We start from the raw sequence: 26,671 nt of genomic DNA, 5'->3' as shown, positions 1-26,671 counted from the left end.
GGGTGATTTACCCTTGATCACTTACCTAAAACACTTCAGAGGTGAAATCATCAATTTAGAGCTGGAAATGGTCTCAGGAGCGTTCTTGTTTAAGACTTTATTTTACATTTGTGGAAACTGAGGCATAGAAGTTAAATGACTTACTCAGGGTCACAAAACTAGTGAGTGCTTGATGTGGGATTCAAATCTGGGCTTTTCTGAATCCCAACCACAGGACTGGGCCCCAGCTTGTGTGACATGGTCCTTTGGGAACCCTAAGAGGAGTCAACAGAAGAAAATATTGTAGAAACCGAGTATAATTGCAAATCCTGGATGCCAGAGCTCTTTGGCCAGTCTCTGCAGAGGCCCACAGGATTTTGTGAGAAGGGAGGATTGAAAACATCTTTTCCTCAGCCCCAGATTTTTCACCAGCCAGAAATCCTCCCCAACCAGTCATGGGGATTCATGGAAAATTTGAAAGCTATTTCTTATTGCCTTACAAAAAGGAAAGAGGGACGAAGAAGGGGTTTGAAGGGGAGAGGCTTGTTCACAAAGACAGAGAAAAGGAAGATGCTGGGAAGATATAATGACGGTGCCAGCAAGCCCTGGCACTTAACATTTTAGTAAATCTGGCATTTGTCTTATAACAAAAAGGAAAATAAGTGATTTTCCTACAGCAAAAAATAATAATAGTGAAGAGGGAGCCTCAGAGAAGATGTTTTCACTAGGGCCACTAAACTTATTTTCTTTCCAGAAAATGCAATAAGAGATGCAGCAGGGGGCCCTGGCCCTCCAGTTAGGCCTCTCTTTCTGTATTTAGTTCCATTTATTCAAGCAGAAAACAGCATTGCCTCTGAAAAACAAAACAAACAAAAAACAAAAATGAAAAATTCTCTTTTTGACAATCAGAAGAAGAGCTAGCAGAATACTTTGAAATAACTTTACACAAAACAATTTTAGCATCACCCTCTCTGCCTCTTAATTCTGGTCCAAGGGTCAATGTTTTAAATTGGAAAGAGTGTTTGATTTGGAGTCAGAAGACATGGGTTCAAGGTCTAGTTTGGGCCCGTTGTTTAGTTTCTCTGTACCTCAGTTTTCTCATGTGTAAATGCAAGGTTTAGGATATATTGCCCTTAAGTCTTCCACCCCCAAATCTACGGTCCAATACATATATTGTATATGTTCATGTGTGTATGGTTGTGCATGTGTGTCATTCTGTTTTCTGGAGTTCAGAGAAAAATCACTTCCTCCTCAAAGAAGTCTTCATGAAGGAGAGACATCTGGGGTTGTACCTTGAAGGATGGATCCAAGATGGTGACAAGCCCAAGATAGTCATCCCCACCAGCACTTGTGGCAAAGGCTTTATTCTTATATGATTTTCATTCTCTTCTCCCTCACCCCCAATTAGGTAAATGTCACTCGAGAAGATTCCCCAAGTGAAGATCCAATCTTCCTTCGCACGTTAGGGAAAGGTGATTGGTTTGGAGAAAAAGCCCTGCAGGGGTAAGTGGAGATTGTTGTGTTTTTTAAACTGAGAGCAATAATAAACTCCTTCCTTCAACTATAAGCTGTGGATAGGTCAGGATTGTGTACAGCTGTATTACTCACCTTTGCTGCTTTCAATGGAGTCTCACAAACAAACAGACCTTTTCTGGATTCTTGGTGATGTCTAGATAGATGCCCTACATGGGCCATTCAAAGACACAGAATGGATGAAGCATCAAACCGTTGTCAACCACAGAGGGGAAGAAGAAGCCAGAATTCATGCTTGCCATGAGCCAGGTCGTGTGTGAAGTCCTCCAGAATGTCCGTGGTGAATATGTGCCCTCAAAGGTGCCTTCAACTCTATAGCTTTGATCCTATCAACATCTCGTTTACTCAGAGAATATTCCTTTTATGTTTCATGCACTGGAATATCTCCCAAGATTTGTTAAAGTAGGAATGGAATGGACTGGAGACACAATGACTGAATGCTAATTGTTGTAGGGATTATAAATAGAAAAATTAGATTATCTAACTTTGAGATCACAGTCTAATCTGGGGAGATATTGGGCTCAGTTATATGGGACTTTGGGGGGCAATGGCAGGGCAGATGGCCCCTGACTATTCATTGACTGTTGAGAAAGAGGTTGTAGGACCTTGGGATGGGCAAGCCTGTATAAGAATAATGAGAGCCAATACCCAAATGTTAGGGATGGAGGGGAGATAGAGAGAGTCTATGAGGTGAGACTCTCTTCCAGCTCTCCCCTCTGGCTGATTATACACTGAGAGATGTCAACCTGAAACTTGGTACCTGTATGGTCATGCCGCCCCACAGGAGTTGGGGGGTGAGGCTTCCCTATAAGATGAGGTATGGGGGACCCCAATCCGATTCTGCATGAGGGAGGGGTTCACGCAAGCTTCCCCCAAGGTCAGTTAACTTTACAGCAGGTGGTCTGGCTTCAAGATGGAGGCAGTCAGACCAATGTATTTGAAAAGTGAAGGGATGAAGGTAGGATGGATGGGAGAAAGGAGAGAGGAAGGTAGAGGAAGGGAAAGGAAGGTAGCGGCAGCCCCCCGCAGGGGAAATTGACCAGAGCCCTCAAATGAATGATCAGAGAGAAACTTTAGGGTTTGAATAGCTATGTTTTAATTAGAAAGGGAAAGGTCTAGGGAAAACTAGGAGGTAGAAAGAAAAGAGAAAAAAGCACCAAGAGAGAGATCAGGGTCTCAGGGTAGAGAGATCTAGCGAGAGCTCAGAGTAGGGAGCTGAGCTTCCAGGGTCGAGAGCTAGCCCACCTCCAGGGTCAGAGGGAGCTGCTTCCAGGGTCAAGAGAGCAGACCCTCCTGGGTAGAGAGAGAGAGAAAAGGTGCCAAACTTTCCCTTTTATACTTTACCTGACACCTCTCCAAAAGGAAGTGAGAGGTGTCAGGGGAGGTTGTAGCAGAGACAGTCCAGGGAGACATAGTCTTCCAGGGCTTACAATAATTTCAAATGACACATTCCCCCCCCCCCCCCGTGATCCTTTGGGAGAATCTCCCCAATGGATCATAACAAATATAAATATATTTACAATTATAATAGAGGGTAAATACATCAATACAAGGGGAGAAAGGTAACAATATTTATAATATAAAGAAATCAAATGATGCTTCTTTTACAAAATTTCAAAATTTTTAAATTACAAAATTTACAAAAATATTCAGGGGGCAGTCCACCCTTTTCACAACAAAATAGATACATACATAAAACAAACTCATTTAAACAAAACAGGTGAATTTAACAAAACAAATTAATTTTAAAACACAAATGAATTTTAAAACCAGACAAATGAATTTTAAAACCCCCCAAAGTTCAAAAAATTTGCACATCCAGTTGCTCTCTTAGGCTCCTGGATCATACATTCTCCATGTGGTCTCTACGGGCATCTCCATTTCGATTCCAGGAGGCAGTAAACTTCTTTTCTAAAACAACCTAAATTCTCCATATGAAATAAAAACACATCCCCCCCCCCGAGAAGGATAGAAAGAAAAAATGAAATCACACAGGGAAAAACATGGCTGAGGCGTGAGGCGTATGAATCACTGCCAATCAAATTCATAAGAAAATTTAGCATTAGAAAACAAATAAGTAATGGATGAAAAATTTTAAACATCCAATCCTAAAATTTCATATAGAAAAATTCTAGATAAGAAAAAAAATAGAAAATCACACTAGGTCTTTGAATAATGTCCAATTAAAGTAATCTATGTCCAATATCATGCATTTACCCACTTAGCAGCCAGTACCACAGTCAACTACCATAGTAAGAAAGTTAGAAAAAAGGACTAGATTTATATTTATTGATCTGATATTACGTTGTTTCTTCTTTTCTTCTTTCATCATTTCTTCTCAGGGATATAATATGGATCCAGAACGGCCAATTGTTAGGTACTTGACAGAAATTTTCACAAGGAGTGTGGTTCGAAGAGTCTTTCGTCTTAACATATGTTAAGCATTACAACCTCGATTCTCACACTAAGTTCAAGTCCTTTTTATTGGCATAAACGTCTTAATAATCCTAGTATGATTGGTTTCTTCTCTTTTTGACCTATGTGCTCATTTGGCATCATGCAGGTATGTGCTTCTTTGGCACTATATTGATGAAATCTGTACTCCTTTGTTGATCCCATTTTGTTGAATCAGACATTTCACTGAATCAGACATTTGTACTAAGTCCCATAATAGCAAAATACCAATGGCAGTTTCAATAGTCTAAGGCTTTTGGGCAGGCAGTTACAGTTAAAACAAATGGATATACTAAACCTATACTAATCTAATAATCAAATATTCTTTCATTTTAAATAAATGACATGTGCTTAGGACACATACAAAAATTTCACATGTAATTATAAAAAATGTGCTAAAATTTCAAGATACACACACACACATATATATATATACATATATATATATATTATATATACTATAATCAGTGACAATAAGAGAAAAAATATATAGGTATATGTATGTTGCAATTCATGTCATTTAAGGAGGGGTAGAATATAAAGGCTTTTACCCAAGAATTTTGATGCATTTCCTCTTAGCTTAGCCATGATCCACAGTGTGAGTGCAAATGAGGTAAAACAATGGAGTTATAAGAGCAATAATACATTTAAGAAAATACAAAAGTTTCACAAAAAGTACAAAATGCAAAACAAGTCAATTCAGTACAGGTTAATTATTCAGTATCAACAGAAGGCACTCATTTTACATGGCTACAATGAATCCATGAGTCCTTCTCACCAATTTTAATAGCCTTTGGAGTAGTTAATAGGACCTGGAATGGTCCATCATAAGCAGGTTCAGTTGACTGGGTGCATTTGAAGTTCTTTACGTACACGCTATCACCTGGGTTTAGACCATGAAGTGAGAAGTCTATGGGGCCTGCCTGAACAGCAGCTCTAGAATCATGGAGCTCTCACAATTTGGTTTGTAATTCTTTGATGTATGTGGAAATGGTTGTATCCCCTCCTAACAATGAAGTATAAGCAGGGGTAAATGGTTGAGCCTGAATAGGTGGATGTCCAAATAGCATCTCAAATGCTGAGATGTGCAAATCACCTCTGGGTCGACTTCTGAAATAAAATATAGCCAGGGGGAGAATTTCAGGCCATTTCAGATGAGTCTCCGTGCACAATTTGCCAATCATAGTTTTAAGTTCTTTATTCATCCATTCAACTTGGCTGGAGCTCTGGGGATGATAAGGTGTATGAAATTTAGGAGTTATCCCCCAAAATGAATAAATTTGTGATAAGACCAAATTAAAATGGGTTCCTCCATCCGAATCAATCCATGCTGACAGTCCAAAATGAGAACTAATTTCTTATAGGAGGATTTTGGCATTGCATTTAATATTACAGCCCTAGCATTATTTAACTACAAATATTCCTCTGAATTGTTATAATCCTAACATGGATCCTCACGTAGCCAGTGTGCTTCATTTCGTCCTTGGGCCTTATTTACATGAGAGATGATTTTGTTTCTCTCTCTCTCTGTCAGGAAGATCTTGAGTAATTTTTCCACATCCTTATAGGAAGGATTGCATTGGAAAAGTATATCTTCCATCCTTTTCATTATAGCTATGGGTTCATCATTATAATGTAGAATATCTTTTTTTAAACTCTTTGATATCTTGAGGAGTGAATGGAGTATGGTGTGTTAAATTTATCACACCCCCAGATCTGTCTAATGTAGGCACTTCCCTTAAGGGGAAAAGGCCATCACAGGAATCAGAATTAGAATCAGAACCAGAATCATAGCATGGTTTTGGTTTGTTTTTAGTCATTTTGGACACACCAAGCTGGGATTCCCCTTCCCCCCTTGTCTCTCAGGCACTCTAGAACTCTATCTGACTAATGAATGATTTTTATTATTTGCAATTTAGGGGTTGGGAAAAGGGTTGAAGGGCAGAGGGATTTTGGGGTGCCCTCTTCTCTATTTCTATGGGGTGTTATGATTAAAATGGATATAGACGGATGTAAATAGAAGTATTAATATTTTAATTAGAGCCATGTTGGTAAAATAAAGAAGACCACATCCCTGCTAAGATCTAATTCAAATAGCCCGCCATACCTTCTGCCCACCTGGCTGGCTGGTACCAAAGAGCGCTCCCCCAATGATATCAGGAGTACTTATACTGTTCCCCTACGTAATCACACTTCCTGTCGACCTATATTACAAGAGGAATCATGGGAAATGTAGGTTTCCAAATCCCCTAAACATCCACAGGAAGTTTATGTCACATATCTAAATATTTAAAATTTTAAAATTCAAATGAACCCCAAATTTCCACTAACACAGGGGTCCATCACTTGGGTGGGAACCTTTGGGGTTCCCACTCCTAAGCATCTCTTCTTGCCCTTCTCCTTCAGATTCTATTTCTATTTCTTTTCTATCCTTTTCTATAATTGCAAGTCAACCCAGAAAGGGTCTCTCAGAAAGGTTGGGTAATGGGAGAAGGAGTCTAAGAGATTGCTCCCAAAATGGAGTCCAGAAACACTTAGCTGACTCTATGATTGAAGTCTTGCTGGGTGATAAGCAATAGAATGCCTTTGACCAGGGAATTGGGGTTTCAATGTCCAACGAAAGATCCTCAGGAAGCCCTCAGGACTGGATCCAAGTTGGAATGTCCACCTCCTTCCTCTCCCAGTCCCCAGCTGGCAGCCTCCTCCTCTTTCCTCCTCCCCCCTGAGAATTACCCAGAATTCCTCTCATCTCTCAACTGTCACCAACTGTCACCAACTCCTTCTCTGGCTCCTTTTGTCCAATTTCCCTTGCACAAATTCCATCCTTACACCTGGAGTTCTGGCCTACCTCAGGGATAGTAGAGGTAAAGATTAAGAGGCATCAGCATCCAGCCACAAAGAGACATTCAGAGCCCCGGGGGATTTCAGCAAGGATTTCTACTTTCCCTATAGTTTCAGTTTACCTTGCTGTATTGGCTATCTAGTCTCTCCAATGGTAGCATGTGCACTTACACATGTATTACCATTTGATTATAATATTTTTGTTGTCTTGGTTCTGAACTTGACATTTCATCCATCTAAGGAAGTCTTGGTAAAGAGAATCCCCCTACCAATACTGATGTGCAACAACCCACCGACCATTACCCGAAGGCAATTTCTTAGGGCATGGAGAAAGAGGGTCAATAACTTGCCCATGGCCCCTCAGGGACTTTGATGCTTTGTTTTCCTGACTTTGAGGCTGGCTCACTGTGTACTTTGTCAAACTTTGCCCCTCTGGCATCCCTGCATCCCAGACCCCCCAACACGTGCCATCTAAAAACGATTACATATCAAAATTTGCTTACATTTTAGTTACTTATAAGAGGTTGAGTGCATGAAGCTATGTGATCTTATATCCCTGAGTTTAAACTTCAGCCCTGATGTAAAGACAGAAATAAGACTTTTTGGTGAAAATGACTGCCCCATTAGAGCCCTTGGAATCACAGAATGTCAAAACTACAAAGTGTCTTCGAGATCGCTGAAGCAAACCCCCTTTATGTGACAGCACAAGGTCCTGAGGCCCAGCTCACCCAAGTAGGTAATCAGGAACAGAGCCAGTCCCAGAACCCCCTTGAATAGGAAACAGACAGCTGGCAGGATTTGGGTACCCAATTCCAGGTGCAAGACTGTTGATTTAGAAGAATCAGCAACAGGGGGTGACTGATCTTCAAAATGATTCAGAATAGAAACAAGTTTCTATTTCCACTCAATTGAAAAAGCTGCATAATAAAACATTGGCCGTATGTGTTCCATAGACAAACACAGCTTGGCAATTTGTCATTTTCCCCTCCAGAATAAGAGGGCATGGGTTCTTTTCTTCTTTCTGAGTTCACAGAGAGAGAACGGAAATAGCATATATTAACCACTAGCTTCCCTCCCTGGGATTGCATCCCTTTGAACTAGCCCACTAGTAAATGCACCAGACTCTCAGTATGTGAACCTGTTGGCATCTTATTTTGTGCTATGCTTTTCATGTGGCAAAACTGGAAGCTGTGTAGGGGAGAATACCTCCCCAAAGGATGACAGCAACAGAAAGGATCTTGAGGAAGGGAGTCAGATCAGGTCTGTCTCCTCTGGCCCAGGGCAATCTATCTGTGCTTCAGAAGATGGATTTTCAAAACTGGGATAAAACGGAGGGCCAAATCTGGAAGTGTCCTCATGAGGAAAGCCTAGAAACAAACTCTTCTCAGCAGAACCAATTAGCTAAACATTAATATTTCCCAATTCGAATTCATGGTCAATATGGCTAGCACATTGCTGTCTGATTAATCCTAGGATCATAGGCACATTATTAAGCATTTTCTAGTAGCATCACCCACAGAGTGAGTGAAGAAAATATAAATATAAAACTGGCAACCACTTGGCATCCAGGACATTAAATTCTACTGAGGAAAATGTGACACACCCAAATATAAATAAAATGAGACAGAACATGATTGGGTCAGTCAAAGCATAGTTCAGAAAAATAGGAAAGGCGATGTGGTGGAGACTTCAAAAAAAAAAAATCACCAGGCATTCAAACTGGAAGGATCATTATGAGACATCCTTTCAACTAGCATCTTCTCTCCTTAAACTAAACATCGCCAAGGCAATTTTCCTTTAGCCCTGCCTTTCTGTGTTCTTTTCATCAATACCCAACCCCACATTCTTTCACACAAGTCCATGTTTCCTAAATTGACAAAACAATGAAAGAATAAATGGATGGATGAATGAATGAACAAACTGTAAGCACTGTGCTAAGGGATGAGGTTGTAAAAAGAAAAAAGCAGGACAATTCCTATTCTCAGAGAGTTCACATTCTAATGGGGAAATAATACACATGAAAGGCTTCAGTTGCAAGTCAGATAGAGAGGTCTCATGATCCTTATGGGTGTCATGGCAAAGCAAATGGTAATGACTGTTACTTAATGTCATTCTCACTGATAGGCATATATATCATTTACTGATGTCGAACTATTGACAGGGCCAAGGACTTTGGTGCTGAAATTTTTTCTTTACTGGATCCTCAGTATTACCTTCAAGAACCATGCAGAGGCATGCAAGATCTCCTAGGAGGATAGCTAGAAGCATTCTTTCTTTCTCTCTCTCTCTCTCTCTCTCTCTCTCTCTCTCTCTCTCTCTCTCTCTCTCTCTCCAAAATTGTGTTTCTTGCTTTGATTTTTTTCTCAACCTATTGAGAAGACAGACAGTATGATACTCATTATACATGTGAAAGTCAGGCAAAGTAGAATTCCATATTAGCCAGGTTGCTAAAAAATAGCAAAAACAAAAAGAAAAAAAAACAAATAAAAAGTATACTTCTATCTGGACTCAGAGTTCATTAGTTCTCTCTCTGGAAATGGAGAGTAGCTTTCATCATGAGTCCTTTGGAATTTCACACATCATTGTTTTGATTAGAGTAGCAAAGACTTTCACAGTTGATCATCCTTACAATATTGCTATTACTGTGTGTAATGTTCTCCTGGTTCTGATCATCTTATTTTACTTCAGTTCATATAAGGTTCCTGAACCCTCCCCCCCTCCCCAGCATTTCTTATAGCACAAGGTATTCTAATACAATCATGTGCCACAATTTATCCAGCCATTCCCCAATAGATGGGCATCCTCTTGATTTCCAATTATTTGCACCACAAAAAGAACAAGCATGGCTATTCCTAAGGCTCTTGGGTGTCAGGGTCCTAGGCTATCTCCATTACAGTCTGTGAGATGATGGTCAAGATAGTGATGTGATTTGACTAGCCTGACACTGCTGCCTCCTGTCTCCAAATGGGTGTCTTACGGCTTCAAGATTGACTTGCCTTCCTGATAAGTGGTCCTTGGTTAGCTTTTGGTGGGAAAGGCTTATTCCTTATTCACAGGAATTTCTTTGTTGGAAATTACCTGTAAGAACTAAGGCAGAAGCAGGGCCAGTAGTCTAGCTTGTGCTGCCATGCCTAGGACTCTTGTGTTGATACTGAATACACCCCAAGTTAAGCCCTACTTTTCTGACGTGCCTGGAATTAATGGACTATCTATGTTTACCTCCAGCCTTGTGGGTCTTTCTGAGCACATCTGGAATTATTTGAATTTTGCAATGACTGATCATTCTTTATTCAGGATTTAATATTTCAAATCATGGTTTTCCCATAAGTAAAATTTATTTCTTTCAGAGCTATGTTTTTTTGAAAGCCCTTTCAAGATATTCTGGAGTACATTTATAATCCAATAAATGGGGAATCAGGTTCACAGCTCCCACTGAGGGAGGGACCACTGGTGCTAATTTCCTGCACAGCAAATACAGATATGTCTGTTATTTTTAGTTTAAGAGAGCCCAGGGCTGGTGTCAGCTTATACACCTGGTCTGTATTTTTAGGAAGGCAACTATTGTGACCATATTATAATTTTGCTTCTTGCCAATGCCATTTCCATATAAAACATGCTGGCATTTTCCTCTCAAAGAAGAGCATAATAAAGGGAAAATCTAAGAAGTGGAAATACAGAACTTCAGAGGTGAAAGGGAACTCTGAACCCATTGAGTCTAAACCATCTTTGACCAATCCATTTGGCAGGAAGTTAATGTAGTAAGTGGAAACATTTACTTTGGAGTCAGAGAACATAGATTCAAATCCTTTTTTTGTTTATTGCCTGTGAGCCTTTGAGAAAGTCACTAAACCTCTTAGGACATCAGTTCACCCCTCTGTAAAATTAAGAAGCTTGGCTGGTTGTTCTATCTCCCAGTCTATATAACTATGATCTTTTTTATAAAGATATTTTATTTCATCAGTTACATATAGTAATGAATTTCCATATAAGTTTCCCAAAGTCATATGATGCAAATTGTCTTCCCCCTTCCCTTCTCTCTGTCATCCCGGAGTTGGCACGCAATTCAATGTGGGTTATATATGTATTATCAAGCAAAACATATTTCCATACTGTTCATTTTTGTAAGAGAATAATCATAAAACTAAAACCCCAAATAAAAACCTAAACTAAAACCTAGACTAAAGTGAAAAATTGTATGCTTTGATTTGCATTCTGACTCCAGCCATTCTTTCTCTGGAGATGAATAACATTCTTTGTCATAAGTCCCTCAGAGTTGTCCTTGCTTATTGCATCACTGAGAGTAGCTAAATCTTTCACAGGTATTCATTCCACAATATCACTGTTACTGTATGTGATGTTCTCCAGGTTCTGCTTGTTTCACTCTGCATCAGTTCATGGAGATCTTTCTAGCTCTTTCTGAAATCATCCTATTCATCATTTCTTATAGCACAACAGTATTCCATCACCAAAATATACCACAATTTGTTCAGCCATTCCCCATTTGATGGACATCCCCTCAATTTCCAGTTCCAAAAAGAGTAGCTATAAATATTTTTGTACAAATAGGTCCTTTGCCCTTTTCTATATCTTCAAGATATAAAAGTAGTAGTGCTATTTCTGAATCAAAAAGTATGCATTGGTTTATACTCCTTTTGAATATAGTTCCAAATTCTCCTCCAGAATGGTTGGATCAGTTCACAACTCCACCAACAATGCACGAGTGTCTCAATTTTGCCACATTCCCTCCAATATTTTTCACTTTCCTTTACTGTCATAGTGGCCAATCTGATAGGTACTAGGTGGTGTCTTGGAGTTGTTTGAATTTTCATTTCTCTAATGAAGAAGGATTTAGAATATTGTTTCATGTGATTATTGATAGCTTTGATTTCTTCATCTGAGAACTACTTATTCATATATTTTGACCATTTGTCAATTGGGGAATGACTTACATCCTTATAAATTTGACTGAGTTCTCTACATATTTGAGAAATTAGACCTTCATAAGAGAAATTTGTTCTACATTTTCCCCAATTTGTTGCTTCCCTTCTAATCTTGGTTGCATTGGTTTTGTTTGTAAAAAATACTTTTTAATTTAATATAATCAAAACTATTCGTTTTACATCTTGTAATATTCTCTGCTTCTTGTGTGGTCATAAATTCTTCCCTCCTCCATATATCTGACAGGTAAACTATTCTATGTTCCCGGAATTTATTTATAGTATCATCCTTTATGTTTCAATCATATATCCAACCTTATCTAATTATGATTTAGAGTAGGAAATATTAGTTTATACTTAGTTTCTGCCATAGTTTTCTAGATTTCCAGCAATTTTTGTCAAATGCTAAGCTCTTATCCCAAAAGCTGGGATTTTTAAATTTATCAGACACAAGATCATTTACCCCTAATCTATTCTCTTGATCCAACATTCAATTTCTTAGCCAGTACCAGATTGTTTTTATGATTGCTGCTTTATAATGCAGTTTGAGATCTGATACTTCTAAGCCACCATCCTTCACTTTTTTCCCATTAGTTCTGTTGATATTCTTGATCTTTTGTTCTTCCAGATGAATTTTGTTATTATTTTCTCTAGTTCTATAACATATTTTTGGTAGTTTGATTGGTATGGCACTGAATAAATTAATTTAGGTAGAATTGTCATTTTTGTTACATAAGCTTGGCCTACCTATGAGCAATTAACATTTTTCTGATTGTTTAGATCTAACTTTATTTGGGTAAAAAGTGTTTTATAATTGTGTTCATATAATTCCTGTGTTTGTCTTGGCAAGTAAGTTCCCAGGTATTTTATATTGTCTAAAGTTATTTTAAATGGAATTTCTCTTTCTCTCTCTTGCTTCTGGACTTTGTTGGAAATATATCAAAATACTGATGATTTTATGTCAGTTTATTTTGTATGCTGAAACTTTGCTAAACTTAGTAATTATTTCAACTGGTTTTTTAGTTGATTCTCTAAGTTTATCATTGTATCATCCTCAAAGAGTGATAGTTTAGTTTACTGGTTTCCTACCTTAATTTCTTTAATTTTTTTCTTCTCTTATTGCTAAAGCTAGCATTTCTAGTACAGTATTAAATAGTAGCAGTGATAATGGGCATCCTTGTTTCACTGCTGACCTTATTGAAAAGGTTTCTAACTTATCCCCATTGCAAATGATACTCGCTAATGGTTGTAAATAAATACTTACAATTTTTGAAGAAAGGCCTATTTATTCCTGTTTTCTAGTGTTTTAATAAGAATTAGTGTTGTGCTTTGTTGAAGGCTTTTTCTGCATCTACTGAGATAATCTTGTAATTTTTGTTAGTTTGGTTATTGATATGATCAATTATGCTGATAGCTTCCCTAAAATAAAAAAAGCTTTGCATTTCTGGTATCAATCCCATATGGTCATAGTGAATAATTCTTGTGCTCTATTGCTGTAATCTCTTTGCTATTATTTTATTTAAGATTTTTGCATCAATATTCATTAAGGAAATTGATCTGTAGTTTTCTTTCTCTTTTTTTGGTCTTCCTGTCTTAGGTATCAGCACCATATTTGTGTCATAAAAAGAATTTTGTAGGACTCCTTCTTTGCCTATTTTGCCATATAATTTATATAGTATTGAGATTAATTATTGTTCAAATGTTTGATAGAATTCATTTGTGAATCCATCTGGTCCTGGAGATTTTTTTCTTAGGGAGATCATTGATGGTTTGTTCAATTTCTTTTTCTGAGATGGAATTATTTAAGCATTCTTTTTCCTCTTTTGTTAATCTGAGCAATTTATATTTTTAATCATTTTTCTAAAGTTTCAGACCTATTGTCATATGATTGAGCAAAATAGCTCCAAATGATTATTTTAATTTCCTCTTCATTGGTGGTTAGCTATGATCCTTTGATAAAAGGTCATTCAACCTTGATCAAAGAGATCTACTATCTCCTGAAGACTTTCTTCTCTCAGAGAGACAGCTCTTGTGCCACAAGATGGATGAACAGTGGGAAGGGAGATAGCTTTGAGGTTGGGGGACCAGGGTTGGAATTGTGGACCTTCTACTTACTACCTTCATGAGCTTGTTTCCTTCTCAGTAAAATAAGGGAGTGGACAGAAGAACTCTAAGGTCCTATCTAACTTTAAATCTATAAACCTGACAATCCTAATTGTTAGAAAGTTTTCCTCAGTGAGATAAATCTTATCTCTCTGTAGCTTTCACCCATCATTCATGACTCTGACCTTTGGGGACAATGAGAAAAATTCTAATTCCTTGCCTTCAAATATGTGGAAATGCCATCATATTGTCCCCTTGAACCTTCTCTTCTTTTTCTCTCTGGGTCCCCCAATGCTACTAAAGCTAGAAGGGACCTGAAAGACTATCATTTATTGAAGAGGAAACTAAGTCCTAGATCATTGTTTGGAGAGTGTCCTCATTTCTTCACTACCTGGTGCTGAGTAGAATATGTTCAGAAATAGCAGCTTAATGGGTTGGCAAGATAGAGATTTTTGTTTTATCCCAATCCCATCAGCTTCACAGAAAACAAAGGTGATGATGTTGGCAGCTGCTGCCTCAAAAACATTTTGAGTTCATTGGGGTTGTGGGAAAAGTCTATTTTTTTCTATTAGAGATGAGACTTAGGCAACAGGTGTGCGAATGATCACTGAAAAGGCTTCACATTTCCTCAGTGGTCAGGGCAAGCATCAGAGGGTCTGAACAGTATTTTTTAAACTGAGTCTCCATCCCCTGCAGTCACAAACATCAGGTCAGTTTCCACGGTGAAATTGAAGAAAAGAACAAAAGTGATGAGATTCCTCATTCTCATTTACAAAGCTTTTCACTCAGTCCATGTAACATCCTTCAGGTAACACAGGAAAAGGGAAAACAAATAAGGGATATTGGGAATTCCCCTTGAAAACAGTGATGATTAAACATGTTCCAGTTAAAGCTAATCTCCTAGTTAATGGCCAACTAATAAGAGCTGACCTTTCTATAATGCTTAATGGATTGCAAAGGGCTTTAAATAGGTTATCTTAATTGTCCTACACATCAGCTGTAGGATAGGCAATAGGGCTATTATTTTCATCGAGCTTTATGAATAGGGAGACTGAGGCCAGGGGTCAAATAACTAGCAAATAACTGAAGCAGGACCCAATCTTTATATTTCCTATTAAGTGCCTACAATGTGCCTCAGACATAGATTAGCCTTGTCACTTTGAGTAAGTTCCTGAATCTCAGAGTTATTCCTCATATTTAGAATAGGAGAGTTGCATTATATAACCTTTCAGGATCAGACAACTAGGATTTCTTAGATTTCTAATATGTGGTAGATACTCTGCTAACTGCTAGAGAAAGGAAGGAAGGAAGGAAGGAAGGACATTCCTATAAAAATGAGGTCCTTTTTGCCTCCTGTAGGCTGACCCCCTAATAATTAATTTGCATCAACCATATTGCAGGAAGGAAGGAAGGAAGGAAGGAAGGAAGGAGGAAAGGAAGGAAGGAAGGAAGGAGGAAGGAAGGAAGGAAGGAGGGAAGGAAGGAAGGATGAAAAAGGAGGGAGTGATGGACAGAGGAGAAAGGTCTGCTTTTGAAGAATTCCTATGCTAAGATGAGGCAGTATTCAAACCCAAGTCTTTTTTTCTTAGTAAGGGAACTCCTGATGAGTAAAGTAGTTTTAATTGGCAACTACTCTGCATGTTACAGTCTTAGAGAGTTTCCTGGGCAGAAAGAGTAAGAGGCATATTCAGGATCACATAGCTTGTCTGTGCCATATGCTGCCTCTCATCAATTGAAAATGTAAGCATTACTATGCCCATTTTACAGATTGAGAAACTGGCCCCCACAGAAGTTCAGTAATTTGCCTTAGGTTACACAACTGGTGAGTGCCAGTGCTGAGACTTCAATCCAGGATTTAGATTCCAAACCCAATATAGTTGGGGCTAATTAATTTTTTAAATTTGTTTGAATTTCTCTGCCTCTTTCAAATAGTGAGATAAAGTGGTAAACTTTTTGGATGTGATGCACCTTGGTTTGATGTTATATGCTCAGATACAGAAACATTCATATGGCATCCATCCATCTGTCCATCCATTTATTCGTTCATTCAACAAGGAAACATTTGCCAGTAGCCTATACAGGAGGAAACAGCTGCTCTTGTGCAGAATACTGATAAGGGCATCACTCCCATATGGTGCTGGAAAACAAAGCACTTTTAATGATTGATGGACAAGTGAGTAGTGATAATTGTGACCATACTGAGGGATACTGAGGCAGCTGTCCATTAAGCTGGCATATATCTTGAATATGACAGAGAACCTCCTGACAACCCACTTCTGGTGATTCATGTTGGGATAAATGATCCTGCCTGAAGAGCTCTTGAAAGCCTTCTGGAGAGTTAATTCTTGACAAAAATGCAGAAATAAAATGACCTTTTAAAAGCCCAAGTAATCTTTTCATGACCACTAAGAGGAACTTTTGAAAGGAAATACAGATTTAGGAAATGAACAGCTAGTTAGAAAGTGTTGCCTAAGAACAGGATTTGGATTTCTGGACCTTGGCTTAATATCTAATCATGCTGGGCTTTTGGCAAAGGATGGAAAACACCTAACAAAGACTGACAAGAGTCTTGTAAATCTGATCAAAATTACTTTAAAGTCAGGGAAAGGGAGCAGGAGTGGAGGAAATAACTAACTCAGCTAGATGCCAAAGCAAGTAGCAGATATGACACAGGAAGAATAATAGTTAAGATGTTTATTAGTATAAGAAGAAAAATCAAGAAAAGACATTCCTATAAAAATGAGGTCCTTTTGGCCTCCTGTATGGCTGGCCCCCTAATAATTAATTTGCATCAACCATATTGCATAAATTACCCATCATCTTGCATTGGGAGCATTTGTATATTTGTCCTTTCTCCATTGCTAGATAAGAATTGATGGAGGACAAGTCCTAAGGCCACAATCATCAAAACAGAGAAACTGAGTAAGACTCTCTGGTGTGGAAAAAGGAGCATTCTGTTTGGAGTCCAAGGACTCCACTGAAATTCCAGTTCTTATATTCAGCATGGAAATAGTGTCTTTAGCAAGTCTCTTCCCCCATCTGGGTCTCAGTTTCCTTATCTGTCCATTGAGGAGGTGATCTCTAAAGTTCATTCCTGGCTGTGGTCACACTGACTTGTACAACTTCATAGCCTACCCAGAACCATGCATGTACTAAGTATTTGTTCAGTCGGTCTATAAGTGTCGTCTATTAAGTGTTTCAAAAGAAAAAATAAGTGGTTGTTGGGATTTATACTGGCATCAATCTCTTGATTTTTTTCTTGAAAAATATATGTGGAAAATACAAGTAACAAGTGATGGAGAGAGAGAGGAGGATCTAAGAATCAGTATATCAAACTCCTGTAAATAAACTCACAGGGCAAAGAGCGAGGGCCTTCAGTGGACAAGTGAAAGAAGGAAGGATAATGATTTCTTCACTTCATATCCTTTGCCATAGAATCAGGTACTTTCCAGTTGGGTCATCTAATGCAAGTCACTTCTTCTCCAAGCCTCCCTTTTCTCAGCTGTCAAATGGGCTTCCTTAAGTCTCCCTAGCTCAGGACATTATGAGAAGACTGCTATAGCAATTCCTTAAGTTTGATCAAAATAAAAAAATAACAGAAAAAGTTTAGGGAAGAAACACTAAAAAAAATGATCATACTTTAAGTCACACATTTAAGAAATTACAACCTTAAATACTGTTTTTATAATTGATTACTTTGTTCTTCTCTTGGTTTCTTGTGTCATCTTTGTTTCTCTGCTCTCAAGTCATAGCCCTACCTTGGGGGACCAGTAGCCAAGGACCAAGGAGAGCTTCCCTCCTTGGGCTCAGACCTAAGGGCTCCAAGAAAGCTTTTCTTACTTAAATTTCACCTGATTATCAGTCCTCCTCCAGGAAAATAAAGCCCAGCTTTTTCCAAATAAAATGGAGGCATAGAGCAAAAGCTATTTCTGCAGAAAAAAATGCTAGTTACAGGAAGACTCTGAGTCACACTCTTAGACAATGAGGTCCTCAAGGGGAGGGGGCCAGGTCTTACTCATCTTTTCATCTCCTACATGATGATGAGAGCTGTGCCACATAATGGATAGAGGGTCAGCTTTGAAGGCAGGAAGATGGAGACGAAAATCCTGCCTCTGACACATACTAGCTGAACCACTGTTGATAAGTCACTTAATCTCTCTAGGCCCCAGGCAACTAAGACTATGAATTACAGGAGTCTTTGATCTGCATCAGAGGAAAGAGTCCCCAGTGGGGTACTCTCTACAATGATGAAACCACTGATGGGAGGATTGGAGAAGACAGTGATAATCCCCTAGAGCGACTAATACAGTGCACAGCATGGTGCCTGGAACATAATAGATGCTTAATAAATGTTTATTGATCCATCCATTGGTTAGCACAGAACAGGTTCTCAATTAATTGAATGAGAGAATGGATTGAAAATGCTCGACAAAATGCATATCCTCCTATTTATAATGATGCTAGCCAGTATTTATGTAAGTCCTTAAAGGTTCTGAAAGTTCTTTATATAAATTACATCATTTGGTCCTCACAAAATAATTCATGGAGTTATTCTGAGGAAAGTACTTTGAGATCAGTGATTCTTTAATACTTTAATTGAACTGTGGATCACGTGAATATTCCCTCCAATGACACAGATTGCAAGCCCATCCATTTTTGTGACTGGTCTGTGTCCTCCTACAACTCGGCTCTGGAGGGTCCTTCTATCCCATTGCAGGCTTTTTTTTTCCAGATCCTCCAGTATTCTGTGGATACCAATGAAACCCACCATCTGTCTATTACTTATTCCTTTTTTTTCATGACTCACATACCTTTTCCTTTCCCTGCTCATATATTTCTTTAATGGAATACTTTACCCCACTTTTCTTGGTAGGTTCCTAATTTACAAAGTGTCACAGACCATTCATGCCTACCATGTGCTTTCCATTACCCATTGGATGATCTTTAATATCAATTTCTTGTAGACAAACAGACATGCCTGACATCACCATACACCATCCCTAGAAGAATATGGATGCTAAAATCATGAGTCAAGGAGAAAATGGGGTCCATTAAAAAAATCACTTCCTTTATGACAATGTGATTTACTCTTCTCTTATTCATTTCTGAGTCTAGTTTATTGTCCTTGTGAATGGTATGACCAAAGTTTATAAAATGATGCACCAATTTGGTGGGGTTTCTATATCATGGACTAGACAATAAACATTTTTGCCCAGATCATTTTTCCCATGTGAGTAGTTAAGCTAAACTCATCACTGATAAAAAGAATATTTTAGTGACTTTTTGGCTTGGCACCATGAATATGGTATATCATCTATAAATGGATTTCTAGAAAGAATTTAGCTTCTAATTCACCTCTGCTCTGCCTATCACCATGATAGTGATGACCTTCTTCCCCCATATTTCATCTCTCTATTTTATACCTTACTTGATATTCATAATCAATAAAAAGTAGGGAAATAGTGCTGGTATTACTGTCCCTACCTTACTGATGAGGAAATGAAAAGTGAGAGAGCTAAAACTACTCTTGAAGGGTCATACAGCTAGTAAGTATTGGAGGCAGGATTGGAAACTGGGTCTTCCTGCCTCTAATGCATCCCATCCATTCACTAAAAATGACTGACTTTTATGGAAATATAGTCATTGTTCACCTCCATTTTCTTCTTCCTCTTCCATCTCATCATCATTCACCTTTTTTCTCTTTACCTTTCTTATTCTCTTCCTCCTCCTCATCCTCCTCTATCATCTTCATCATTATCACCCAGCATACTAATTCCTTCACATCCCACTACCTCCCTAGTCAGAAAGCCATGGGATAATGGTTAATTCTGCCTTCAGCTTAAACCATTCAAAGAAGTTCTTGTAACTTGATTTGTTGCCCTTCACATCTAAGCATTCAATTAGCCTTTTTTATTCTATATTTTCCAGATTATATGGAGATATAATTTAATAATTACTTTCCAACCTGCCACTATCAATGTTCTCTCTCTCCTTCCTACCCTTCCCTCCTCCCTGAGACAGCAAGTGATATAATACAGGTTTTATCCAAGTGTTATCTTGAAATACCCATTTTCATGTTCATCATCTTGTGAAACAAGACAAATATCACTTATAAGGGAGGAAAATTCATGGAGGAAATGAAGTGAAGAATGGTTGCTTCAATCTGCATTCAGAATCCATCAGTTCCTTCTCTGGCACTGGGTAGCCTTTTCTTTCATGAGTCTCTTGGCATTGTCCTGGGTCATTGCCTTGTTGATAATAGTGAAGTCATTCATAATTGATTCTCACACGTTATTGCTATTACTGTGAACAACATTCTCCTCTGGCTCTGCTCACTTCACCTCGAATCACTTCATATAAGTCTTTCCAGGTTGTATTGTTTGTTTGTTTGTTTTGTGTATGTGTATGTGTGATTGTCCCATTGATCATTTCTTTTGTCACAATAGTATTCTATTATAACCAAATACCACCGTGGGCAGCTAGAAGGATCAGTGAATTGAGAACCAGACCTAGAGACAGTCACTTAACCTCCATTGCCTTGTCTTTATCATTCTTCTGCCTTGGAATTAATATATAATATTGATTCTAAAATAGAAGGGTTTTTAAAAAAATAATCATCTGCCACAACCTGGTCAGCCATTTCCCAATTAATGGGCATCCCTTCAGTTCCAGTTCTTTGCCACCCCAAAAAGAGTCGCTATAAACACTTCTGTCCTTTTCCCTCATTTGTTCTCTTTGGCATACAGACCTCACAGTGGTATTTCTGGATCAAAAGGACTTAGTCTTTCCTCCATGCTAGGGGCATCCACATTCCCTCTTTATCTCTACTTTTCAGCATCCTTATCTTCTCTTAAAGTCCAGACCTAGAATTCTCTGTCTTTAGTCTCCTCCAGCTGACAGTATTTTATCGACCCTTAGATGGTCCTAGAGCACTTCATCCAGATTTGTCCATTAGCTCTAACCTTGTGTTCTATCATATGCCCAGCCTCCCTTAACCCCCACATGGATGGACACCAATAACTTTTTGTCTTTCTTTGGTCTTTCTGTTCCTGTTGCATTACGCAAGACCTTCTCCATCTCAGTGGTCATAAGCCCACATGTTAAGATCAGGAAAGGACCTCAGACTCCACTGTCTCCAGCCTCCTCATTTTATTAGAAAAGTAGGATCCAAAGAGGTTAAGAGAATTACTCAAGTAGTAAGTGCCAGAGCAGTATTTGAACCCAGATCCTTTCTCTGATTCTTGTGTTATTTTTCAGTTGTATCATAGTGCTTAATAAATGTACAGAAGTGAATCAAATTGGAATATGTGAAGTTATAACTTTTCACACCTTGTCCAGGCACAAATAAATCCATTCTAAGGGAATTTTGGTGGCATTAAAAATGAGAGACAGACAGAGACAGACAGCGATCTCCCTTCTCGCTTGTTTTCCTCCATTCTTTTTTGTTAAACCGATTAGTTGAAATTGATTGTGTAAAATCACCACTTTCGGCTTCTATGTGGCAAGGGCTGCCTGACAGACTCAAGTACGAGATTTATGAGTGGCAAGCAGAAAACAAAATATATTTCTTCAGTGGCTGCACAGACCTAACCAACACGTTTTGCCTCAAGACTTCTTGGATGGATGTGAAATTGCCTAGGAAATTAGATGTAGATTTATTTTGTGTTAATCCTGAGCAAAAAGAATATGTTACAGTCCAGTGACATTCGTAAATATTGCTCCTACTAGAAGGAGCTGCAGACTGTGTGCTGGGGCTAGAAGATCAGTGGACACTCCGAGGGAGATCTTTTGTTGCTGGTCTCTTGTCTTGTGTCTGGGCTGAATCTTAAAGAGGCATTTTGCAATTCAAATCCATGTTTACATAAAATGCATAATAATGAAAACCCTGTTTGATATTGCTGAACTATAAAGAATCTCGCAGATAGAAATTCCCTGAACAAAACCTTTTTGGTGCTCCATGAGAAAATAAAAAGATTGCTTTTAATAGGATTTCCTCATAAAACCCTCTTTACAAGGAGTCCATTAGAAGATAATTAGAAGTCCATTACAGATGCCTGAATAACTGATATATGCTTTATTTAAATAGGCAGTCGTAAGCTTCCTTACCACCCTCAAATTGGATAAAAGCCATTTCATTTCTACAACAGAGTGATACTAACATCTGAACAATTAAAATAAAGCCCGTTAAGTCAGAAAAAATGAAAATCTTTAGATGTACAAATTTTATTGACATTATTAATTCACTTACAGCAACTGCTTCTTACAGTGGATACAAGTACAAAATATCTGTTGAGTTCAGAAATCTGTTTTTATAGAGATAATTATGTATAGACAGAGGCCGCCAAATATAGGAGGTCAATTAATGTTTAAAAGACATGGGGAATTTGGCTTCTGCTGCTCTTGTTGTGGAGTTGCCTCCCATTCTTCATAACCCCAGGCGGTTTTCCTTTGGCAAAGATACTGGAGTGGTTTGCCATTTCCTTCTCCAGCTCACTGTACTGAGGAGGAAACAGAGGCAAACAGGGTCAAGTGACTTACCTAGGGTCACAGAGCTCATGTCTCAGGCTGGATTTGAACTCTGATCTTTCTGATTCCAGACCTAATACTCTAGCCACCGTGCCACTGAGCTGCTTGTTTGACTTGAAGGTCACATATACTTAGGTAGAAGAACCTGAGTGGCCAACAAGTTCAACTCCTTCTTTTTACAGATAAGGAGACTGAGGGGCAGAGGGCAAACTTACTTGTCCAAGCGCATATAGGCAGCAAATGTTAGAGAACGGTTTAAACTCAAGACCTAGGTGGCACAGTGAAAAGAGCATTGGACCTGGAATCAGGAAGACCTGAGTTCGATTCCAGTCTCAGACACTTATAAGCTTTGTGACTCTTAGCAAGTCATTTAACCTCTATCTGTCTCAGTTTCCTGAACTGGAAATGGAAGTAATGATAGCATTAATTTCACAAGGTTATGAGGATCAAATGAAATAATATTCTGGAAGTGTCTAGCACAATACCAGGTACATAATAGATACAATAAAAATGTGTTCCCTTCTTTCTTTCCCTCATTTCTTCCTTGTCTCCTTCCCTCCTCCCCTCCCTCCTTCCTTCCCTCCATTCCTTCCTTCCCCCATTTTCTCTTTCCTTCCTTCCTTCCTTCCTTCCTTCCTTCCTTCCTTCCTTCCTTTCTTTCTTTCTTTCTTTCTTTCTTTCTTTCTTTCTTTCTTTCTTTCTTTCTTTCTTTCTTTCTTTCTTTCTTTCTTTCTTTCTTTCTTTTCCCTGCCTCCTATTCCTCTCATCTCTCCCTCCCTCCTTCTGTCCATTTTCCCTACTTTCCATCCTTCCCTACCTTCCTTCCTCCTTCACCCTATAAGTCACTTAACTTCTCTAAGATTATAAGCAACTGCTAAAATTTATCTATTAAGGCACAGAAAAATTGTGTTTATGGAGAAAGGTCCCATACTAGAAGTTTCCCTTACCAGTAAAATCAGACATCTTTCATGAAGACTGACTCTCTCTCTCTCTCTCTCTCTCTCTCTCTCTCTCTCTCTCTCTCTCTCACACACACACACACACACACACACACACACACACACACACAAACACGCATGAATGGTCCATGATAGATACAAGCAGGAGGCAAACCACTTTAAACAAGGAATCACCAATGATAAGTAGAGTGAGAAATGTTTTCAGACTCATAGATATAGTTTGTGACTACTGTAGAAATAGCTGCAGTGCAGAAAAACTTTGCTGTTATCATGTGATGCATCATTATATAATTTTGAATTTTCCACTTAAATAATGTACCACTAATATTTGGAGTGTGTAAAGATGTGGGGTGAATTGTCCCAGTGAATATCTCCTGATGGCCATAGATTGATATGAAATCAAACTGCAGGAATGGGAGCAGCACTCATTCTTTCCTAGGTGGAGCCTCTGATGGTTTCATAAGAGCAATTGAAGAAATGGTAACATTTGTTCAAACAACTCTCTGAATTTTCAGTAAAAAGGGTAGCTTATTTTTCCCCCACAGTAATTCAGAGGAAAGGGAAGAGAGAAATCACCCAAAGACAAAATAATATAATTGTCTTTTTCAGAAAGCACAGCCAGAGTTGGAGGGGGTAGAAAACATTTGAATTAAATGAATTTTGAATAAATATGGTAATTCTTTGAATTACCATCTCATCACCACCATCATCTAGCAGTCTACAAAAGTACTGATATTTTCAGGAAGCCAAACCATCATGCATCAGTGTGTCCTTTTGTTCTAGATGGACAGTGTCTATCCTTATTGTTTTCAATCATGTTGGATTCTATGAGATTCCCTGGCATTCTATCTAGCAGAAATTAGGAATGGACCCCTGTGTTGTCCTACTAGCTGCTGGTCAGCCCTATCAATCCTCGGAGGAATTTGCATCATTAGCAGCAGCTCTTTTGCAGCCTCTGAGAACCTTGGAACCATCATTAAGATAGTAATGTCAGTTCAGAGCTAGAGTCTATACAGATAGTCGGGGGGCCATTTGGTCAGCCCCATTCGTTCATGTGGGAGAAGAAATGAGTCCTGGGTTCAGAGGAATGACAGCCCCCTCCCCCTTTGTCTTCTCCCACCCCCTCCTTGTTCTTTTCTTTCTCTTCTTCCACTTTCTCCTGATCTCCTCAAAACTGTAGGAAAAGCCCCAGAGATTCTGAAGAATTTGGGTCGCTTAGGCTCCAGTTATGGAATAGATCTCTGTGGAGGAAGCCCAAACCTGCTGCTAATGAATATTTCTCAGAAACCTTCACCACGCTTGGGATAGGATTCTGTTTTGGTGGACACTCTTGAAAAAAGCTTATTTACAAGTTGATGGAGTACGTAATGTAGGGTGAATGTGTCCCCAGTTCTATTCCATCGCATCAATGGATTTGCTCTTTTCCTCTCCAGTGATGCAGATTTCCACTCTCCCATGCCTTCTCATCTCATGTTAATTTGGTTCATGCCGTCCATGAGTTTACCACAGCGAGTTCATCCAACATAGTGGTGGCTTTCCTCTTCCTCCTAAGCTGAAATACCATGGAATTAAGAACACCCATCTGTAATGAGGGCTTTGGGGACAGTGGAAATCGCAATGAATTGACCTGCAATTTTTTTTTTTTTTGCTTCTACTTTTTCATTCAAAGGAATGAGAGGGCCAGGTAGCAGAGTAGTTAGAGTGTTGAACTTGAGACAAGAAGACATAAGTTTGGGTCCTAATATGGAGACTTACTAGCTGTGTGACCCTGGATATGTCACTTACCTCAGCCTTGACCCATTCATCTGTAAATAGGGAAGGATAATAACACCATCTCACAGTATTGCTAAAGCAAATGAGAGAAATATGCAAAGTACTTTGTAAACCTTAAAGCACTATAGAAGTGTTCACTGGTATTACAAGAAGTAAACTTCTTCCCCTCTCTTTATCTTAATTATGCTCACTTTCTCCCTTTTTTTTTTTTTTTTTTTGCTGCTCTATGATAATTCCACTAACACCCTCAGATTCCTTTGCTCATTTGTTGACTTTTTAAGCAGGAGTAGCTCTAATGAGCCCCATGAGATTTAGAGAAGGAAGAAAAAATTACACAGACTACGTTGTTTCTAGACTTCAACATATCCACCCATTAAAATGGAAAAGAAACAGAGGTAGCTGTCATAGAAACAGTGAGATATAATAGATAAAGAGCTGGCCATGGACTCAAATTCTGCTTCTAATAGATTCTGATTGTGGGACCTTGGATAAGTCACTTACCCTCTTAATGCTCTAAGCAACTCTCTGAGACTATGAACTGTAGAGAAGGTGCCAATCAGCAAAAGGTAGAGGGAGTTTTCTCACCTGGAAATTCCCTATTCCAATGAAATCTCACCTGTCCAGTTGGCATCCTTATCCATCCTCAGACTCTCCAGGAAGAAGAGCTTTTTATAAACAATAGCAGTTTATCATTCCGGTGTTGTCTTAGATGTGTGCTCTCTTGGATGTGGATTTTCCCATCAGTGATGCAGATGACATTCCTTCCATGGGTTCAAATCAGGCCTCAGATACTTCCTAACTATGTGACCCTGGACAAATCCCTTAGCCCAAATTACCTAGCCTTTACCACTCTTCTGACTAGGAACCAGGAATTGATATTGACTCTAAGACAGAAGATAAGAGTTTATTAAATAAATAAAATATCTTTTCTATCACTTTCAGAATTTTTAAAATTATATTTAATAGCTAAAGTTAATATTAGCTATTAATATTAATCAATAATTAATATTAATATTAGTATTAAGTTTTAAGACTTGCAGTGTGTTTTATACTCATTGTCTCATTTGATCCTCAAAAAAGCTTTGTATGGTAGGTACTATTATTAATCTCATTTTATGATTGAGGAAACTGAGGCCGAGTGGATTAAATGATCTCAAGGTCTGAGTAAAGACTTGAATGAATTCCTGACTCTCAATCTAGCACTCCATCAATGTTTCATATACTACTTCTGCATTTAATATGCTATCTTTAATTATTGATTAATTAATTATCAATTATTAATTTTTGTTTTATATATAATTAATAATAATTGCTAGTTAACATATTTGATTAATGTTCTAAGTCCAAGCGCCAGAACACTTAAGATCAAACAACTATCTTTTTAATGATGCATTAATGAAAAAGCAGAGGGAGAGCAGAGTTCCCAGAGTCATGGGCCACCTGGATTCCATTCTTTTCCAAACAACTAAGCACCATCTATGTGGGAAGCTGTGCTCTAGTTCTTTAGGATACAAAAACAAGATCTAAAATGGTGCCTACCCACATGAAGCTTATATTCTGCGCATT

The 26,671-nt window shown here is 38.5% G+C and overlaps 1 protein-coding gene across 1 annotated transcript in view; it reads left to right on the top strand.

Moving 5' to 3' along the window:
• The window catches only part of PRKG1 (protein kinase cGMP-dependent 1), a 1,248,761-nt gene that overhangs the window by 1,007,250 nt on the left and 214,840 nt on the right, over positions 1 to 26,671 (top strand). Inside the window, exon 11 of the mRNA XM_044660333.1 lies at positions 1,388 to 1,482. Within this exon, the coding sequence (XP_044516268.1) occupies positions 1,388 to 1,482 (95 nt within the window). The remainder of the gene's footprint in view (positions 1 to 1,387; positions 1,483 to 26,671) is intronic.

The sequence above is a fragment of the Gracilinanus agilis genome, chromosome 2, assembly GCF_016433145.1.
Source record: "Gracilinanus agilis isolate LMUSP501 chromosome 2, AgileGrace, whole genome shotgun sequence".
NCBI lineage: Eukaryota > Metazoa > Chordata > Mammalia > Didelphimorphia > Didelphidae > Gracilinanus > Gracilinanus agilis.
Note: the sequence above shows the minus strand (reverse complement) of the source record. Positions and strands in the feature narration are given on the sequence as shown.